The sequence below is a fragment of the Copadichromis virginalis genome, linkage group LG1, assembly GCF_057382275.1.
Source record: "Copadichromis virginalis isolate Kocher_CV1m ecotype Utaka linkage group LG1, C_Virginalis_male_GT1.1, whole genome shotgun sequence".
NCBI lineage: Eukaryota > Metazoa > Chordata > Actinopteri > Cichliformes > Cichlidae > Copadichromis > Copadichromis virginalis.
The window spans coordinates 17,970,451-17,991,627 of record NC_140618.1 but is presented as its reverse complement, the minus strand read 5'-3'; the positions used below and the strand labels follow the sequence as shown (position 1 = coordinate 17,991,627).

The window sequence follows — 21,177 nt, the reverse complement described above, 5'->3', positions numbered from 1 at the left end:
CGTCACATCCTAGATAACATTCGCATTTCCGTTTTGCAGAATAATGTGATTTTTAACATATACGGATGGACGAATAATTAGACTTCGAGTGCGTATAGCGCGGACTCTAACCCGGTTCAGCATCACTAATGACAAGTTCTAGATTTTTTGTTTTGTTTTGGATTTTTTTAATGAATGCGACCCACCTAATTGAAAACTGAATATTTCATTTTTTTTCTATATTTTATTCCTGCAACTATTTTTGATGAATGATCCCATTTCATTCTCCCACAAAAGGAGAAATTATGTAATTAATTTAGGTGAAAATCGGGTTAAGATTGCACTAAATGTGAAAATCAGTAAAAAAAAAAAAAAAAAAAAAATGTGCATCACCTGCAAACTTCACAACAATATGATAGACCTTTGGAGACATAAGCCAAAGATTTCAGCCAATTCTGCTCCACTCATGTTGATAAAACCTATGATTTTAATACATATATTCATAGGGTTAGGGTCACATGACTTCACAGTGACACAAAAAGATTAATATACTATACTATATATTTCCATATTAACAGTGCTGACATCAGCATAATACATAGAAACCGCTGATGTCATCAGGATGAGATAAACACACATAATCTGGAAAAACTGCACACATAATCATATTGTAATAAAAACATCATAGAACAGCAAAGTCCTTTGGCGGGACTTGTGCTCTCTGTTTGTATGTCACTAATGTTTGGAGACATGTTCTGCAAATCTTCCGACTCATTACTCGCCTCGACTACAAAACACTCGAAAGAATACCGTTGATCAAATCAGAGCTTTCACTTTGTCCTCTCAAAACGTTTAGATTCAGTGTCTGGGTTTGTCATCACATCAGACCCTATCTGATGTAAACCTCTGTTTACATCAGATGGGGTCCAGTATCTTTCAAATTTCACATATCTCCCAAACTCCCCCAGTCTAAGTTTATTAGTTAACATATGAAGAGGCTACTATGGTTGGTAAAGACAGATCTATTTAACTAATACACACCTTTTGTTGGAGCTATTTGTTCTTTATTTGTTCTTTATTTTTTTGAAAGTTAAAGTTTGTTGTTAGTTTACTTATATTTTGGGGTTTATTTGTCGGTTAATATTTTGTTTTAAATGATTTGTTTGTTTGTTGTTATTTTGTTAAATTAGTTAGTAAGAGCTGTAGGGCCATTTTGTTTCTATAAATAAAGAGACTGGTATAGGACCAGCATGCATTGGGGTGGGCTTATGGTTTTTTACCAGAGCAGGAGAAGCAGCAGGAAGGATCTTGTTATTGCTTGCCAAGATGGATAAATAAACCAAAACTCTCAACTAAAATGTTTGGACAATGGACTTCATTTGCCTGCGTACGAAATATTACCTCAATGCAGCAGTGGCTTGTGGACTTTAAGTTGTGGGACGTTTGATCTTTTAAAAGTAAAGGAATTGCCACTACACCTTTCACTTGTGTAAATCACATATTTACAAGCCCCCCCCCCCCTTTTTTTTTTTTTTTAAATGGACACGTTTTAACAGGACTAAAGAATTGCTTTGACCAATGATGCTTTAAATAAGCTTGAAAGGATTGTTTACAATAAACTTGAGACTAAAGCTTTTGTCTAAATGTTTTGTATACAGACACAGAGTAAAAATGCACTTTGAAATAACGTGCATCTGATTGCTACGCAGAAAAACACTTTGTATTAATGTGTGGTAAAATTACACATTTGTATCAATACCAGAAAACAAATGACAAAACCTCAGGAATATTTAAAATTCTGCTTTTATATGCAATGCTGACAAACAATAAAGTGACAGAGTTGCCAGCAACTAGTATACCTACAGCTGAAGATATAAAAATACAAGAATAAAAATTTCTTATTGAAACAGACTGAGAGTTTTATTAACAAAGACATCATTAAAGTATGAAGTAAAATGAATGGACTAATGGACTGCGCATGCTACAAGTTAAATCAAGTGTCTGATGGTCATTTCTGTGATGAAGGTCCAGGGCCATTGTCTGTGATAACAAAATAATTTTTTCCCTTTAAGGGAACAGATGAGAGAAGGGGTGTCACAGGGGTGGAAGCAACTCCTGTAAAGTAGAAAAACAATGTTTAAATAACCATTAGAGAAAACAGAAAGACAACAATGAGGATCAGGTTTTAACCTGCGTCATACCTGAGAATTTGTCTATTACCTGTCACTATCAGTATTTTTTGATTGTCTCCACCCACACCGGAAAATGTGGGAAAGAGTTGCAAAGTGAGGAGGATTCAGGGACATAACAATTAAACATAAAAGCAAACTTCCTTAGAAAAGTTTCCTCTTCCCAAAGTATCATGAATATTGTGAAGTAGCTTAATGTAACAGCATTACTATATGGCTATTTCTTCCAGGACTTTGGTGCCCTCTTGTGGACACTTGCAGAGATGCAGTTAGTATTCTACATGACTTTGTGACATACCAGGTTATAGTAACATAACTTACTTCCTTACAAAAGACGATGATAGTTATTCTTATGACTGTTTTTAACACTTTCTGTGTACCTGAGGATGCAGAGTGTCTGAGTGACTCGAGGAGATTGGTGCTTGCAAATTTAACAACACATCTGAATGGCTCGTCCCGCTCTGTCATGGTCTTATTGGTGTGATCTCTGAATTTTGTTTCCAGCTGATGAAACATTAACAAGGAACATGGCAGCATCTGGGTTAACATCTGTATCTGTGAAGCAGTGAAACAACTTAGATAATCAACTTATTTTACTTAGTCGGTGTTGTCCGGCTACCTTGTAAACTGCAGACTGTAGTTGAGGTAATAGCCCATCACCAAATGCCTCACAAGCCATTTGATGTCTGTTTGCTGCAGACCCAGCTTGCTCTTTTTCTATGTGAAGGTCTGTACATATAAATAAAGACATACATAAAACCAGCATTAAAAATGTAAGTACATGTTTCACCATATGACAGAAATGCATAGAGAAAACAGCTTAAAGAAAATCAAAAAGTTTTAAAACATACTTGAGACAACACGATTCCTTTCTGCCAGAGGGCTGGGAAACTTGGTGGGAAACACCTAGGTGGATTTAAAAGAAAAAAAGGTCATTTTTCTCTCTAAAGCAGTAATTTAAAAAGGTGAAAACACTGCATGCAGCCCACAAAATCTAAGAAATGAAAACAATAAAAATAAAGTCAGTCTTAACTAGTAAATAATTCTAAAAAAATAAATAAATAAATCAGGCATACTTGCAGATACTGCTTCATAAGCAGATCTCTGATGGCAGTGAGCTTCCGTCCACTGAGGTTAGCATCCTTAATAGCTTGATATCGGGTGGACAGAACCAAAGCCTGCAAAACAAACAAGTCTCTTAAAGTAGGATGGAAACAAACAAGGAAACTGGATAAACAATGTGACGTATTAACCACAGAAGTCATCCTTACCTGTGACAACAGAGGCTTTTGTTTTGAAGTTAGGCTGCTTAGAAAGACGTAAGGGGTTTGAAGATAGTGAACGACATATGTGGGTTTCAGGTGGTTTGGGCGAGAAAAGGTGTCTCCCCATGCAATTCGAATCCACACAGCTTCATCTGTGTGCTTCTTTATCTTGATAGAAACCTTCAAATATAAAGTGAAAACAGACTGATAATGCAGGAGGTTAACAGAAGCATGTGAAATGTAATTTGCTGATAAAACGATTTAAAAATAGGATTTTTGGGTGTAAATTAGATGGAATAGCTTACGTGTCTTATTAGCTCACTGAGGTGGGATTTAAATTGTTCCTTGAACTGTGTCAGCTCTACAGAGTGAGCATCATCTAAAAAAAAAAAAAAAAAAAAAAATCAAGATATTTATAAAGACAGCAAGAAATTAAAATATTATTAAGGCACTTAAAGCCATCAGCAATTTAATAAAGAAAACCTCCATTCAATTCAATTGTATTTATACAGCACCAAATCACAAAAACAGTTGCCTCAAGGTGCTTTATATTGTAAGGTAGACCCTACAATAATAAAAGAGAGAAAACTCCAACAATCATATGACGCTCTATGACCAATCGCTTTGGTGACAGTGGGAAAGAAAAAACTCCCGTTTAACAGGAAGAAACCTCCGTCAGAACCAGGCTCACGGAGGGGCAGCCATCTACCGCGACCGTTTGGGGTGAGGGGAGGAAGACAGAACATTCCCTGAAAACCCCAAGAGCTTCGATATTCAACGAAGGTTCAAAACTTATAGGCTTTCAGCCCTTGACGACACAGAGCAGGTTACTGTTTCAACATACCTTGAGGGTCCATGAGCTGGAAGGCATGCCACATGCCCAGGTTGGGATTCTCGATGACATCTGTATGAAACCAGGGCGACACAAGCACTGTTAGTGAACTGTAAATCTGTCCTTACCACTGATATAGCAAAAAGCCAAAATGATAACATAATATATAATAGTAATAATATAATACAGTAACTTCGCTCGACTTACGTATCATTTCCAGCTCAGCTATGTGTTTAACTGTCAATTCATTTTCCTGTGAAACACAACACTTATGTTAAACACTAATAGAGCAAACACCATAATATTTAATAGTAGTTTCAATGTGAACATTTTTTACAGTGTACAATGAACACATAGAAATAACAACAAATTATATTGCCTAAAACCAGCCAAATACCTCGCAAATGGCAAGTAGTTTTTCTGTTAACGCCCATTTTGATTCTGTGTAATCTATGGACTGCCGCTGCGTCGCCGTCAAACGGCTCCACTTATCCAGCGTTGTTTTCAGCATTCGACTCGGTATCCGTCTTACGAGTCGCTCCAGTAAACGTTTAACAGTGTTGTCCATGCTTCCTTCAACAGTGACCGAAATAGACAGACAGCTTGAATTTGAGTAAAACTGTCGATCTGTTCAGCTTTCACGACAACGCACACCACAGTCGATCGATTCCAAACAAACCGCCCAGAATAAAAGCACATGAATCCACCAATCAGATATTTGCAAAACGGACTCACGTATTTCCTTTAGCGCCCTCTGCTGTCTTGGAGTTATATATTAATTTTAAGTACCGCTGCTACTGACGTGACCAACCATGCTTATACGAATCTGTATATAATAATGACCTTAATAAGACCCTTACATAAAGAGTTAAATGTTGAAAGAAATTAGTGACCGCCATTGAGTGAAATTAATTATGACATACAAAAAGTTCATAAAGTTCACACTGCTGCTATAGAAACTGTTGAAAAAAAAAAATAGAAGAAAATTTGTCATCTCCAAGTCAAAAGTTCAGGTCACGGTTTGGAAATTTTGACTTACGAACTAAATTAGGGTCAGGGGTTAGTTAGGTTAGGCTAGGTTTGACCAATGAGTAGTTTACTCAGAGCATGAACACTATTTATTCATTTTTAGTTTAGTCCATTTAGTTGTGAATTTTCCCCATTTATGCATGCACCTTCCGAAATGAAAAGGACAAAATAACAACCAAAAATAAATAACTAAATAAATAAAAAGAGGAAATATTGTCAGAGGAAAAACGGTAAAACCCATCACTCAGATTGTTCAAATTACGTAAACACAAACCACACAAAATACCCCCCCCCCCCACACACACACACACACGTCACACACACAAACAAGCAAAAAACAACAACAAAAGAACCGTAAGTAGATAATTAAGCATCGTTGACATTTCGATTTATTAATTAATTCATGTTAAATAATGACATGAACATCTGACTTAAGAAAAAAAATCAAAAACAAAAAAAACTTAGTGACGGAAACAAGGTTCCATGCATTACAGAAATAGTAAGTAATGGCGGAAAAAAAATGTGTAGCACAGGTGACCAAATAGTACCGTACCCATTCACAAAAACGGAGGTGCCTGGAGAGGAGCCTTCTTGTATTTCCAGCAAACTCCCGTCATCATTTGTCCCGCCTTTTGTGGAAAGTACGCACGCCATTGGTGAGGCCAAAGAAGAATATAGGCTACGATTCGCCCTCGACTCTTGTCACTCAAATCGTTGAGGCGAAACAGTTACGAAAGCTTCACGTCCTGTAACAGGCAGGCACGTCCTTTAGATTGTAATTTCTTGTAGGTTAAACCGGCGATAGTACTACTACAGCTCATTTAGTCCAGTTCATTAAGGCGTTAGTGACTTGCAGCAGACCATAAAGCTTCTGCAGTTGTTCAATGGTTGTATAGATTCATCTTCTGTGAAGTTAGCTTGGAGCTAGTAGTTAGCAAGCAGTGCCTTTTTTACCCACTGGAAACTTCTCAGATGATAAAGCCTTTGCAGTGGTAAGTGTAATTCAGCTGATAATCCAGTGTTGACATGAAGTTTATTATAAATTACTACATACGCAGTACAGATCCCCAGTTCAAAGTCTAGTCTAGCTAACATAATGCCAAAGTAAATGTAGACGGTGTACATTTGACACAATGCTCTTGTCTCTGCCTCTGTGTCTGCAGGTAAGTGTCCACTGGAAAAAACAATCTCGGTCATCACTATGACACATCAGGATGGAGAGGGATGGGGAGGTGTTAGTATCCTTTAGAGGAAATGCTGCTGACGTACTACAGGGATGTCAAACTAATTTTACATCATGGGGCACATACAACCCACTTTGATCTTGACAGGATGTTTATGCACTCCTTGTTTTCCATTGCCATCCAGTGGGGCAGATTGGAGTGCTTCCCAGAATGCTTCTGGCCCCCATGCCTTATGTTTGATACCCCTGATATACGGTATTTAAAGTGCAGTTGAAGCAGTCTTTGGAATAATTCATTCAAACAGTTAAACTAACGAATTTAATTATTGATTCATTAGTTGTTATTGGTTGGGCATCAGCAGTTCCAGATGTGGCAATATTTTGCTTTCTTGCTATATGTTATTGTATACTAGCCTTAAATCATATTACTTCCAAGGTGCCCCCCTTGGGCTGAGTATTTTACGTTGTTTATAGATGAGAGTATATCCTCAGTTCATCTCTTGCTTGTTGCCTTTCAGTGTCTCTGCAGTTCTTCAGTAAGCCCTTAACTCAAAATGCACCCTGACCTGTCACCTCACCTTCACACAGATGAGTGTAATGAACTAATAAGTCAACTGAGACAGTGCCACAACGAGGTAAGTCAATCTCCAAATGTGACTATTTCTCTATGATTCACATGCATAGATATAAAATTGTGTAAAACCTTGTTTGCTTTTACGATCAGCACAATATTCTGAAGTTCTTTGGCACATGTAACGATGTGGACCGTGCCATGCGTCAGTGTCTGAAGAAAGAGGTCTGTCAGCTTTTTAAATTTTTTTCCACTTATGGATAGGACAACAATCAATCCTATTAAAAGATTTTTTTTCTCTCTTACATTCATTTCTGTCTCCTTACTATTCAACAGAGACTGGAAAAGCGGGAGCTCAGCAAGCAGCATGCGATAGAGATGAAGAAGAGGCTGAAAGAAGGACCTAAAGACCGTCTCTAAGGGACATTTTACTGCAATTGTGCCACTGGCACAGCAAGTTAAACCTACTGAGATTTTGGCACACTGAATGAAGCTTGACACTCTGTACCAGGCTTCTTCAGCTGACATTTCATGTCAGGACAGATGAAGAGCTATTTCTTTATAAGCAGTGTGGGTGATTTCATTTAATGGTGTGCGTCTCCAAGAACAAAATGGTAATCTTGCCATATTGATGCTTATATTACTGGTATTTTTAAAGTTTTATTGAACAGCAAGTAAGCTCAATTAAGCTTACATGGGTATTTTGTATCAGCTACGTAGACTAAAACTTGAAGTGTTGACAACAATGTCAAGAGGTCAACATAAAAAAAACATCTAGTACTTGAGATTGAAGATTGAGTTTGGGGATTATTATTCCCCCACCCCATCTCTTGCAGCGGACTACTGCTCCATCACTGATGTGTCTGTTGGCACAAAACCACAGCAATGATTACTCTGTTAACGTATAACAGTATCTATTGTTGAAGATTTCTTTGAATTGGGAATCATATTGATTCTTTTTGAATAAAGTAAAACTCTGAATTAATGTAAGAACCTGTTCTTGCTTTAACATGGTGCCACAACACCGCGGGACACAGTATCAGTTTCGCAGCATGTAACACATGTAGCATTTATATGCATTTTGCTAACAAAATGATCGACATGAGCCTTTTCTCTTTTTTTTTTTTTTTTTTTTTTTGGTAATTAAAACCACATCAGAAGTGTGAGGTTTTCTCTGAGTGTTAGGTAAGGTTAGGCTAGCTGTGCAAACCATACGCAGAAGCCTTGTGTTTGTGCAAATGTAAAAACATGTTGTCAAAGAATTGTTTCTTTATTTGAAGCAGCTCATTCTACTCATCACAATGTATCAATAACTCCTTGACAAACATTTAAATTATAAGGCAACCCAAGGTGTGCTTTCAGACAGTGTAGGGAAAAAATACACATGTAGGTATGTGTATTTAAAAAGTAAAATAAAATATAAACCTGCAATTTGTAATAAATAATGGAGCAAGTTATAACTGATATACTTCAAATATTTTCATCAAGCACACTTCAAACACATGCTGAGCTGGCGATTTGGGGCTCAAATCCATTATAAACTCCCATAGCCCTAAATAAAGTTTCAAACCAAAGAAATGCTTCTGTCCAAGTTGACACTCAAAGACATTTGATATTTTACAAAATAAATAAATTAAAGTCCATGAATCTTCAGCGTGAGCAGCGCTCAGCAGACCTGAGTGACTTGTGTTCATTGATGCTGTACAGAAGCCATATTATACCTCTTCTTATGAAGCAAATGACACAATATAAATAATCTATCATCAGATTAGTACAATAGAAGTAAAGACAGGGTCTCCTTTCATGGATCTAATGACCACAATAAATTGTTTTGTACAGAAACCTGAGTATACAGCAATTTAGATTTTGTTACATGAATCACATTTCCTTTAGACGGTAAGTGTAAAATCATTTGGTGTGACTGTAAAGGTTTTAGATTTAATGCGCTCAGGTGGAAGTCTGGCATTGTTTGTTTTTGTCAATTTTTGGTTGACAAAAACAAAACAAAAAAAAGCTTCCAACCTTATTATCCCAGCAATCAATGACCACAAAATCATTTAACAATCTCACATTGCATTAAATCTTATACAAATGTCAACAATCTGTTTACACCACAGACCTCAGCTCATACTCACAAAGGTTTTAAAGCACAATGTAAATTAAATTAAATGAGCCCATGTCTCTCACTGATCATGTACAACACCTCTATTTATAAATCATATCTTCAAGTGGCAATAGTGTTAACATTTTGGTCATGAAGGACGTATTTATGTAGACATTTTCTTTTTTCTGGGCCTATTTTGCTAATTCACTTTTCTGCAGGGTCACGAAAAAGAAGCCGGGGTGCCTCTGGTGCAAAGTAAACCACATGGCACGGCACAACAGTTATTTCAAATAAATACAAAAATAAAACGCAACATTTCTAACAGTACTTATAATGGTGGTACAAAACATACCCTGAAATACAAGGAATTCAGACAAGCAGCACATTTACAGTATATTACATGCAATTAGTTACAGAAAACAGTCTACATTATATATATATATATATATATATATATATATATATATATTATCATATTTAACTGCAAAATGGACACCTTTTAAAAAAATGTACACAGAGCTAGACACATTTACATTTTGGTAAAACAAAATAGATCCCTAAATATCATACAGAATATAAAACTTCTTGAAACTTTGAATGATCACATGCAGGTTAGGACAGGAAGTGGATTCCAGCAACAAAAATGTTCAATTTCGACATTATTGTTCAACGACAGCTGAAGATGCTTGAGAATCCAGATATTTTCATCTCTTCTGTGCTCTAAAAACGCACAGCTAAGGAAAAAAAACACATCATCTGGGGTTTTTTGTTGTTGTTTTTTTAAAAGAATGTTCATACATTTTATATAATGACAATTACTCAATAAAGGCTCCTATATGTAGCGCACAGTTTGATCGGATTCATCACCAATTTTCCCCTGTGAGAATTGCAGTCAGTTACTTTCAGCATTTCTATTTAGTGCTAGCATTCACAGATTAGTAAAAATTATCGGTGCATTATTCCAGCAAGAGAAGAGAAATCCTGGCCTTCGTGTGATTATTTGTAAAAATTAAAGACAGTATTCTTGCCTATAATGTTAAAGAGGGAAACGACTAAATAGCTTTATTTAAAAAACAAAACAAAAAACCCCCCACCTGAAATACTTTTTATTTTATTTAAATGGAAGAATTTAATTTCATCTACCAGGTTATTTTAATAATGTAAGCAAACAGAAATGCTCTTTTTAATAAAGATGTTTATGTAAGAAAATATAATTATGAGGAAAAAGAATTCCACACTACTTCATGACTACACACAGTCAATACAAATAGGAGAGAATGTGCATGATAAGGAGCAAGCAACTGTGTCCTCATGCAAACTTTGGTTTACACTTCAATTCAAAACAGTAAGAAACTAAAAGAAAAATCCTGGAAAAATGCATCCTATGTACACAAAGCAACTCTTTTACACGCTTGTAATAAATATATATTATTCTTCTATATATTATCATCACTTTGTCATGTGCAGTCAGAAATACATTTATTATTTCATCCATCTTGTTGAATAAGTCTCACATATGTACAGATGCACTCTGTACCTCCCTGCGCTTACGCAATGCATATTTGGCCCTTTGCCTCATTAACACAGAGCGTGGAAATCTGGGAAAACTTAGGGACAAAACAAAAACCTCTTTTAGAAAAGTGATCATGACTGAATTTAATTTTTAACAGATATACACAGAAAGAAATCAGAAAGAATTCTCCTGCTGATAGATGGAAATAAAAGGCCCATAATGAGTTTGACACCACAGCACTGCCAACCTGATCCCCCTTTTTTGTTTTTTTAGGTAGCTTCATACCCACACTGATCATCTATAATTTCTGTGGTGGGATGGTTACTTTTCACTTGTCTTGTTCTGCAGGTAACTGAAGAGTGCCTCTAGTCCTTTAGTTGAGCACCATAGCTGCTTCAACATCTGACATTCCTTCTCATTCACTTCCTCCAGGACGGACATGAGGATGCTCCTCACCAGGCATTTAGACTCTTCTAAGACCTTTAAAACACACAGAAAAAGGGGAAAGAGCTATTTCATCTCCATCCTTAAGAGACACCTTTGCCTTCTGCATTGTGTAGATCAACAAGACTTACCACTGCGCTACAAGATGCCATTTCCTTCACACGCAGCATCACCTCTTGGTTGAATGTGGTTGGCCAGAAGACCTGCGACACGAGCCCTCGACTGCATGCTTCTTGTGCTGTGAGTTTTCTTCCACAGAAGAGCATCTCATTGGCCTGGAATGAAGGAGAAAAAATGCTATCGGTGGAACCACATAACATTACGTGGAATTTTGCTAAAAAATAGATTTTGATGGGACCCACAAGAGCGACGCCCAGTATTTGAGGGAAGGTGTAAGAGGAGCATCCAGAAGGAGTGAGGTGCAGGGCTGCACATGGAGTTTGGAACCAGGCCCTTTCACTGGCCCACACCACATCGCACAGTGGCAGGATGGATGCTCCCAAGCCCAGAGCAGGGCCGTTTATTGCCACCACAATGGGTTTCTTGAAGTGGATGAATGCCAACACAAAGTCCCTAAAGGGGTCACAGAATGATCAGCAGTGACTCTATCAAGACTAATGGTAACACACAAAAGAGTTGCTGCCTGTAGTGGAGTGATTTCTTCTTACCGTACAGCATCTGCGATGCGGCTGCTCTCTTTTCTGCGGTCAGTGGACAGACGCCCTATCAGATACGATGGCTCCAGGCCACTGCAGAAAACAGTCCCCACTGAACTGAGCAGTAGTAATTTACTGTCATCCGCAGCGGCATTACCCAAAGCTCGACAAACTTCCTTCATGATCTGAAGAGAAAGAAGAACAAATGTGTATTACATTCTTAACCAACAAAAGAGGACTGGTTGGGAAGGAAATAGCTTAAATATAGGTTCTGAATCCTCAGAGTAAAACTGAAGATCCACTAGGTACATCATTATTTTTTATTGCAATGCCCAGAGCAGAGAAAAGAAAAAAAGACCAGCACTGGGACTACAAGACTTCCTTCTGTATCCTTGCAGTTAACAGAGACTGAAAACTGTGTAGCACATCACAGCATCTAACAAAATTTCACTTTGAAGGAACAAGCTTGAGATATTCAGTTTAAACATGCTAAATATATATATATATATATATATATATATATATATATATATATATATATATATATATATATTGCATAAATACTATACAATTTACATTCTCTACTTAAATTTAAAGGGCAAAAAATAAATCAAAACAAGCTTTTAGACTTTTGCTCCAATAAGCTTAGTTTCTGTGTAGAAGGTCAGCTTAGCGGTGAAATGGTTTCTAGTTACTTGATGTTACTCTGTGAGCAGGGGTTGTTGTGGGTAAGATGTTAATGTGACAACTAGCACTATGCAGCTTGTTTCCTTGACACCCTGCCCATCAGCAACAACTGGTTTAACTGTATGTTAACAATTCCCACTCCTTATGGCTGCATGCGTTACAAAGGAAGAAAAGCTGTGTCTGTAAACTTCTAAATGTTATAATAAGAATTAAAAAAAAAAAAAAGAGTATTTTAAGAAAACATTGGTCAGACTTTACTTGAATATAACCTCCTTGCAGTATGGTATGTCAACAACTGGGCCCAGTACATTTTAGTAGTCTGTAAAGAGACACGTTTCATGCTGCCAGTTAAAACAATATATGCAAAATTCAGTATTAAGAGTTTGGCCTTTGTCTCATCTGATAAACAAGAGAGTTTGCCGACATTGTCAGACAGTCAACCCGACAAACCCCAGCCCCACACCCACACCACCATGTCACTTTCTGCAGTCAGTCTGCACACTGTGTTGTTGCATTTTAATCAGATTATCACTCCTGACCCATATTAACCATTCAACCTCAAAAGTGAACTTAATTCTCTATGTCTCACCAAGCACATAATCTGACCCCAGTTTTAACCGTGTGTGCTGTGTTGTCTCCGTATTTGAATTACTCATGTTGTGGGGACACAAGTCCGTTTACACAGTGACGTGGTTGGGCACAAAAAGCATGTTCTCATAATGAAATTTAATAGTAAATGTAAGGGTTAGGCAAGCACGTTTTGATTAAGGTAAGGATAAGTCTCCAGGAAATTAATGCAAGTCAATGTAATATCCTCTACAATGATGGAAACCGTGTGTGTGTGTGTGTGTGTGTGTGTGTGTGTGTGTGTGTGTGTGTGTGTGTGTGTGTGTGTGTGTAAACGAGCATGACAGAAAGTGAGAAATTACAAATGTCATTATTTTAGGAGGTGAATGAAACACTTGCTCAGATACATGAAGGAGAAATGAACAGATGCTAGTTCCACTCGATCAAACAGAGAAAGAGGAGGGCGATCAAAGTGACATTCATGAGGAGTCGGAGAACTTGAAGACGTTAGTAGATAAATCTGCTGCAGTCTGCATTTAGGCATGTTTATCATTGAGACAATTAATGAGATGCTCTGTGCTTTAATCTTCAGGACATTTAGTTTAGAAGAAAATGTTGTGTTAAAGTGCTGAGTCTTGGTTTTAATTTGAGAAGGTGTTCCTCAATATTTGAAGAACTGTTGAGGAGGTCCAAAAAAAGTTGTTCGGCTGCTACATGTTTCTTGAACAGCTTGTTATATGTTAATGTATAATAAAACTAGAAAAGGGCAAATAACATAGAAAACTGATCAGCATCAGCACTTTTTTCTGTAAGAATATTTTAAATTTATCAGAACAGAAATTTGTTTTTCTTGTGGATGCAAGAACTAGCCATTTCAAAGAAAATGTTAAGGATATTTCTCACTTTTTAATTTCTTACTTCTCTTTTATTTATTGATGAAATGGGGAAAGAAAACCCAGTTGGTTGAAAAACAATGGGATTATAATAGAAAGCTACAATACTTTAGGCCAGAAAGGTGATAGAAAGTGTACCAGTTAATAGATAGGGGGACTTTCTCACTTACAGCCAGCACTGAGTGTTTAGAAGAAAAAGGAACTGGGATATTTTTCAAGATTTTCTCAGTAAGCACATCCGTAGACTCTCTTGTTCCTGTGGCTTCAAAGACTGAGAGACATATAAGGAGCTATCTGAGCTGTTTGATGAGCCCACAGCTTACGAGCTTAGTGTCACAGATGAAAGTACACACACATGTGCACACATAGTTTAGGCCACTTCGGTGCTTGTGAAGTACAGACTGCCGTGCTTATGATGCTGTATCAAAGCCAGAACCACCCTCTGTGGAAGATGTGAGACACATCCTACAATCTGAGAAGATGAAAATCCTGTTTGCTAGGGTTATGAGCCGAAGGCAGATGATTTTGGCTTGCATGTAATTTGTGGCTAATGCCATAATATTTTAATAGACCTCTAAAAAAAGACCTGTTAACATTGACAGATTGAACCTCATTCATTTATTAACGAGGTTCAATTTTACACAGATGAAATTTAAAATAAATAAATGTTTTTCTGTATGGTTACAGACCAGAATGAATTACTCTCAAAATATAAATGACAGGAGGTAGAGAAAAAGTGTTTATCCACAACTGTGCAAATGATGCACAAAAAAAGAACAGCTGAATGTTTTTAGCGTACTAACGTGTTATTAATACAAAACAGAGATGCAGATACAGATCAGGGTCAGGTATGGTAGGAGGAGCTGGAGGCCACTGCAGCTGTCATGGAGCAAGAAACGGTCACAACCTGGACACTAGTCACTATTCTGTTCATTCATACTATGGCTAATTTAGAATGGCCAGTTAACCTAACCCACACATGTTTTTGGACATGCTAATACAAGACAGAAAGACCCGAATCTGGATTTGAACCCAGGACCTTCTTCCTGTATGGCAGCACTGCTAATTACACATCTGTGTTGCCCACATTAATAACCCTGATTTTTTTTTTTTTTTTTTAATGTCAGTGGGTATATTAGTACATATTGGGGTTGGCGTGCATGTGGATGTGTCCTGTTTCTCCCTGAACTCAGCTGTCATCCATTTCCCTTGGAGGAACTCAGCAATTAGCCACTCAACACTGTAAACGCTGGTGTTAAGCGGTTTGGTCTCAGTGTGTGGGCCAGCCCTGAGAGTGGTGAGTTGTAGTAGTGTCTTTGGCCGGAGATTTGACTGTCAGATTAGTGGTTCTTTGGAGCTTTTACTGAGTACCTAATGTCTGTCGAAAGCAATTTTTTTCTCTATTAACTTGTTTGTTAACAATCTCTTTTCAGTGTATTTTAGTTTGTGGTTGTCGTTTGTTTGGTGTGTATACCTGTGTAGCTCTCTCTTTCAGCTCTATTCTTTTAAATGAAAACCACATTTTCATGGGCTACTCTTTTTCTTTTCTCAGTTTCTTTTCCCCTGTTGTTACTCCCCTCATCCCTTAGGCTTTTGAGGAACTTAATTTGGGGGGGTCATCCGGGATAATAATTATATTTCAGCTTCAAGCAAAAGTATACACCTACTCTATAAACAGTAAAATGGTATGGAAATTGCTTGAATTACTAAACAGTTTAAATAGTATCTCCATTAAATCCTTTAAATTAAAACTGAAACAGAAATCAAAATTCAGCTGCTGGTATGCATCTGGGGAGAGCAAGTTACTGAAATCACTCATAGGAAATTTAAATAGACCAGCTTGTTGTTGATTGGAGTGTGGAAGTGAGCAACCAATCATGGGCTGGAAGAATCCTGCAGGCAGCCAGATCAACGAGTGAATCATCACAGTTCACAAAGCTGCATAGAAGAGAGCCATTAAATGACATCAAGTACTGCAGATGCACATGCTCCAGCCTTTCTCAAGCTCTTCACCCAGTTTTTTAAGTTTGAGTTTTATGCCTCCGTTGAGCAAAGCCTGAGTAAAACTATAGTGATATATTTTAGACGAATGAGTCTATGTTGTATCTGCCTTGTTGATGCACACAAAGTCAGCTATGTTTGGACTAATACCGTCTTCCAGTCTATTTAGAGTCTACTTGGAGGGCAAATGCAAAGTTGTTACCCCAGTAGTGTGGCATGTGCTGACAAATCTGTGCTCTCTCAGTAAATCGGACAGCCTTGCATTTACCCTTAATCATCCTTTGATTCACCCTCAAGTCACTTCTACCCATGTGGACATACACATGGGCTGTGGAAAGTGTGCAACTAGGGTAACCTAACACTTTAATCCACTGAAGCACTACACCTGGATATACTGATAATAACCATGTCTGATTAAGCAAAAAGAACGACCACAAATAGATGCAACTTGAAGCAAATTCTACACCGAGTTCAAATATTTCTGTTCTCACTTCATAGGGTCATTAAGAAAAACAATAAATAAAACCTTTATGCACAAAAAAACCTGAATATACAAATATAGGTTACAGGTTCTGATCAGCGATTTAAATTACAGATTTAGACACCGTCTGTTGATATGGCTATAAAGTTCAACATCTACAGTTTGTTTCACTGCTAGATTATGATTTTTTTAAGGTAGTTTGACTGACATGGAGTTAGCAGGTGATCACCAAATTACTGACAAGAGCGTAAGAAAACTCATCAAAAGTGGGAGGACACAGCTTGGTACAGATTATGCCCCCTAAATGCCTGTAGAGAAGACTCAGCTGGTATATCATTACACATAATCAGAAGTGTTTCTCAAAACAGTAAGGCCCTGAATAATCTATTAAGAAATCAACCAAAAACTTTTTGTCATTTTATACCTTAATCTTATCAAGTAATGGAGAGACTGAAAAGGCAGAATTCATTTTAAAAGTTTATTTTTGTACTCACAAATTTACATTTTAAATAATATATTTTTTGAGAATGCACTGCAAATAAAAAAGAACAAACATTGGTTTAGATTTCTCATTAACTAGTTAAGGGTACTCCTATTTTAGAAGTCGGGAAATTAATGACAGCCAAACTATATTCTCAAAACAATATTCCAGTTGTCCCATTTACATACTATGAATAATGTTTATGTTAATGATGCCCATGCCTCCTGGAGACCATAGCCTGTAGAAGCAATGGGAGTGATATTCCTAAATAGCAAACAGCTATGAAGAAATCATTGGCGATTATCTCTAGGGTATCCAGTTCTCTCTCTAAGAATAATTACATAAAGACTTCCTCAATGATCTTGCAGCATAATTTCCTCACTAGTTCAACTGGCATTTTGCTGCAGTAACAACAGATGGCAAAACACTGCATTATATGTACCCCTAATTGCTAAACTTGTTGAAGCCTTGTTTGTTAGGAGGCAGCTTTGAGGAAACTGTGCCCCCTTTTCAGCAGTGCCCTGTGTTAGATTTATGCAGCTAGCATTTTCACACCTGGCAGCTGTCAAATAAAACCACAGTTTTCTAAAACCGTCTCCTGAAAAACTCCCCTTGAGCAGTTAGGGAACTACTGCATAGCTCCAGGGCATCTCTACAACAGTTACTGGGCAAACTTTCATGGTTTCTTTTTTTCCCCCCAAACAGAACTCCATGGCAACTAGGATACAATCAACACCAATTAATACGTGTCAGCGAAGCACAAAATATAAATTATGTAAATATAAATAAACCGACATGCACTAATCAAATGAAAAATGTAACATGGGCACAGCACTCGTGTGTTTTTTTTGTTCTCACCTCTGGCGTCAGACCATTGTTATCTGTTGTTTGGCTGGAGAGCAGGACATGCGTGAAGCCCTCTTCCTTCCTGACCACAATGTCTCGAAATCGACAATTGCTCTCGTTCTGTCGCACGTTGTACCTGAGACGCTTGTCAAAAACGTAGCCTTTCTCCTCAGCCAGCTTCCGCTTCACTGAGCTGTGTAGGTGCATCTTCCCATTGGCTAAAGGTGAGCCTGATTCATACAAGAAGTGACAGAACAGGTCAGTCTGTCTTCTAGAACGTTTTAAAATAATTGACAGCAACTGAAAGAAAAGAAAAAATCTATTACAGTTGGCTATTGCAATTATTGCTATTGCAATTACAAAGTGCTTCCAAATCCAAGTTTAAGGGTGAAATATATTTTTTAAGAAAGAGCATTAAAAAAAAGGGACTTTGATTTGCACTTCGCACAGAGAAATTATTCGATAAATATTAGTTTGGTTAGACTGCGGACCTTTTAAAAGCGTCCGCTGAGACTGAAGAAGTGACTTGGATGAGTGACGAAATGTTTCTTCCACTGAAAACATTCATTCAGATGAATATAATCAACTTTTTGGGATTTCCTTACCTGGATGATTGAGCAAGCATTAAGATACAGTAGTTCATCTTTTGGATTGGATCACATGTGCCAGCCTTTGCTCCCCATGTGTGAGTGAGCCTTGGCCACCCATGACCCTATCATTGGTTCACCACAGTTTCGTTCTTGGATCACTTTTCTTGCATTTTGACCACTGCAGACTGGGAAAACCCCATAACCCCAGTTTTAGAGAATCTCTGATCCAGTTAGTCTAACAATCACAATTTGGCCCTTCTCGGGCTCGCACAAATGCTTACACTTGCCCATTTTTCTTGTTTCGAACACATCAACTTTGAGGAGAAAATATTCACTAGCTCCCTGATATATCTCACCCACTAACAGCTACCATGATGAAGAGATAATGAGTGTTATTCACTTCACCTGTCAGCAGCCACAATGTTGTGCCCGATCAGTGTATTTGAAATCTGGAGAACACCCAACCCTTCCTTACAGCAAATTATCTTTGCTGCCACAGTGTGGCCTGAGTCTTTTTCATGTCACAGTGTTAAACAAAGCCTGCAAAATTACTCCAACTATCAAATAAATGTTGTGTTTAGCCTATCAAGCCTACAAGTTCCTAATAAAAAAATTCATCCTTTTAGTTTTACTACATTTATTTATACTATAATATTATTTATTAATACTTGGAGCTGAAAGCTGAAGGAAAAGAAAAAAAGATACATAGTCCATATACAGAAGTCTAGAAAATACTACATTATCTGAACTCAAAAAAAAGATTATTTTTTCAGTAATGCGTTTTGTTTTGGGGGTTTTTAGCCTGAATAATTTTATACTAGCAATGATTTTAATTAAATTTGAATTTCTTAGTCGTTCCCAGTGTTATTATGCGATGTGGACAATTACACCTACTTTTACATATACATGTGTCATCTAAGGGTATTCTCTCTGCACAATATCACAACTCTCTTGGTGTGATTCAGTGAATTTCAACTTGATTGCATTAACATTTCAACCTTGGAAATTGCCCACAGTTATATTTACATGCAATCTCATGTTCACATTTTAAAAGCAATCAGTGTAATTTTCAGGTCTTGTCACACAAAGGAGCATTAACGTACAGGAGCAGTGTAATATCTAATGCACAGAAATCACTGATTCATCTGCACTGAGAAAGAAAAAGAAATGTCCAAGAGGGTCGAGTACCACATTCTCAGCTGTAGACTTTTACAAGATAAATGATTAAAGGCAGAAAGAAAAATGAGTCAGACAAAGCACATGTTCCTCATCTAAGAACATCTAGTGATGCTGTGGTAAAAAATAACCAGAATAAATCAGAAATTACTCAGGTACACAAGAGTCTTTTTACTAGAGCAAATGGTGTGATGCTTTTCCAGCCAAATTTATGACTGATGAAAATATGGAGACAAAACTCTGGTCCTTAAACAATAAAGTTCATGTTGACTGAAGATAAAAGTAAAGTATTTCTTGCCTGAAAATATAAGAATGCACTTTTAAATAATCATCATACATTGGGAATTTGTTTTCTTTAATTAACACAATCTGAAACTTGACTAATAGTGACTTCATTTAAAAAGCTAATTTGATTTATTTTTTACAGCAAGCTTGAAAACAAAACTAATTTGTAGGTACTGTGGGGTTTTTTTGGGTGCCAATTCTGAAATTGTGTCACCACCTTAATTGGGTCCATTAATGTTTGGACAATGACTTTTTTTTGTGATTTTGACTTTGTGCACCACCACAGCAGAACTTAAATGAACAAAAAAGCTGTGATTGAAGCGCAGGCTTTCATCTATTATTCAAAACTAAATTATTACATACATTGTTAAGTGCTTACAACCATTTTGATACTTATGTCTTCATTTTCAGAGACTTGGAAGTAATTCAACAAGCTAACATCATTTTAAATATTATGACTTTTTAAAATATTTTACTTATATTTTTACTTGTATGTAAAATCTGCTTGTTTATTTGTATTTCTGTATTCAATTTTGCCTTCAGTAACAGAAAGGCTGCTCTACTACACTGAGATCAGGTGACTAACTTGGCCACTGAAGACTATCCATTTTCTTTACCTTGAGAAACTCCTGGGTTGCTTTGGTAGTATGCTTCATTATCCATTTGCACTGTGAAGGGCCAAAGAGTTTTGCAGCATATGGCTGAATTCAAGCAGAGTACAGCCCCATGCATTATGTGACTACTTCCATCAGAGGTAATATTATCAATAAACACTAGTGGCCTGAGGGGTTTACTGCACACTTACACAGCCAGGCTTTCTTTGCATTAGCTGGCCTGACTTAAAACCCCAGTTAGAAATAACAGATATTACATTGGTGGTTGTCAGCTTTCTCCACTAAGGCCAGCTTCCTGCCTTATGCTTTATGCATGTTCACTTCAAAGCTAAAAAAAAAAGGGCATTTCACAGGTCATATGACTTCTTTCCCACAAAAGTGATCCCTATGAGTGCCACCTACTCCAGTCACGGACAGATGATAAGGATGGTGATAAAATGGTAATTAAAACTCTATAAAGAACAGTGGCAGGCTCAGCTGCAAGGGAGGGGTGGAGCAGTGGGTTCAGAGGACAGTGCTAGGGGAGGCTGGATATCAGCTCATTAATTCCATCATGTCTCCCCTATTTTATTTTTACAGCACTCTTCACCAAGTGGCACGGTGTGACTCAGGTCATATCTTCACAAGAACATAAAAAAACAAACAAACCCCAAAACAGAACAGTGAAATGCAACACTTACACAAATAAAGAGGTTAACACTACATTTTCGTTCAAGTTAATTATTTTTATTGCAGAGTGCCGCTGTTCTAAGGTGACAGCTGCACATTAGAGCTCCGAAACTTTAAACTGA

The 21,177-nt window shown here is 37.3% G+C and overlaps 3 protein-coding genes across 5 annotated transcripts in view; 1 reads left to right on the top strand and 2 right to left on the bottom strand.

Annotated features, from left to right (window-relative positions):
* Nucleotides 1-1,749: 1,749 nt before the first annotated feature.
* cenpn (centromere protein N) lies at nt 1,750-4,977 on the bottom strand. Its single transcript, XM_085452882.1, has 10 exons — nt 4,663-4,977; nt 4,473-4,518; nt 4,278-4,337; nt 3,739-3,812; nt 3,440-3,613; nt 3,245-3,346; nt 3,020-3,074; nt 2,788-2,897; nt 2,549-2,672; nt 1,750-2,094 (listed from the first exon to the last, which is right to left on the bottom strand). The coding sequence occupies exons 1-10, from the start codon at nt 4,831-4,833 to the stop codon at nt 1,988-1,990; spliced, it is 1,023 nt and encodes a 340-aa protein (XP_085309008.1). The 5' UTR covers nt 4,834-4,977; the 3' UTR covers nt 1,750-1,987.
* Nucleotides 4,978-5,894: 917 nt separating this feature from the next.
* Nucleotides 5,895-8,029, top strand: cmc2 (C-x(9)-C motif containing 2). Of its 3 annotated transcripts, XM_085452879.1 has the most exons (5): nt 5,895-6,286; nt 6,458-6,532; nt 7,042-7,112; nt 7,202-7,273; nt 7,385-8,029. In XM_085452879.1, exons 2-5 carry the CDS (start codon nt 6,496-6,498, stop codon nt 7,466-7,468), a joined length of 264 nt encoding a protein of 87 aa, XP_085309005.1. In that variant the 5' UTR covers nt 5,895-6,286; nt 6,458-6,495; the 3' UTR covers nt 7,469-8,029. The 3 variants fall into 3 exon arrangements, with proteins under 3 accessions (XP_085309005.1, XP_085309006.1, XP_085309007.1); XM_085452880.1 differs by lacking the exon at nt 6,458-6,532 and having other exon boundaries at nt 5,929-6,286; nt 6,996-7,112; XM_085452881.1 differs by lacking the exons at nt 5,895-6,286; nt 6,458-6,532 and adding an exon at nt 6,539-6,733 and having other exon boundaries at nt 6,996-7,112.
* A 1,895-nt stretch (nt 8,030-9,924) lies between these two features.
* LOC146718574 (chromodomain Y-like protein 2) overlaps nt 9,925-21,177 on the bottom strand; it is a 46,453-nt gene continuing 35,200 nt past the window's right edge. Inside the window, exons 3-7 of the mRNA XM_085452878.1 lie at nt 17,734-17,951; nt 11,778-11,950; nt 11,472-11,682; nt 11,241-11,384; nt 9,925-11,145 (exon numbers count right to left, since the gene is read on the bottom strand). Coding sequence (XP_085309004.1) covers nt 10,987-11,145; nt 11,241-11,384; nt 11,472-11,682; nt 11,778-11,950; nt 17,734-17,951 — 905 coding nt within the window. The 3' untranslated portion in view covers nt 9,925-10,986. The remainder of the gene's footprint in view (nt 11,146-11,240; nt 11,385-11,471; nt 11,683-11,777; nt 11,951-17,733; nt 17,952-21,177) is intronic.

Excerpts from the sequence above, each read along its gene's own strand:
- cenpn (XM_085452882.1), bottom strand. The coding sequence starts at position 4,833 with ATGGACAACACTGTTAAACGTTTACTGGAGCGACTCGTAAGACGGATA. Across the intron at positions 3,347-3,439 it reads AAAAGCCTCTGTTGTCACAG|GCTTTGGTTCTGTCCACCCG; the intron begins GTAAGGATGACT and ends TTTGTTTTGCAG. Across the intron at positions 3,075-3,244 it reads TTATGAAGCAGTATCTGCAA|GTGTTTCCCACCAAGTTTCC; the intron begins GTATGCCTGATT and ends AAATCCACCTAG.
- cmc2 (XM_085452879.1), top strand. The coding sequence starts at position 6,496 with ATGACACATCAGGATGGAGAGGGATGGGGAGGTGTTA. Across the intron at positions 6,533-7,041 it reads AGAGGGATGGGGAGGTGTTA|ACCTGTCACCTCACCTTCAC; the intron begins GTATCCTTTAGA and ends AAATGCACCCTG. Across the intron at positions 7,274-7,384 it reads GTCAGTGTCTGAAGAAAGAG|AGACTGGAAAAGCGGGAGCT; the intron begins GTCTGTCAGCTT and ends ACTATTCAACAG.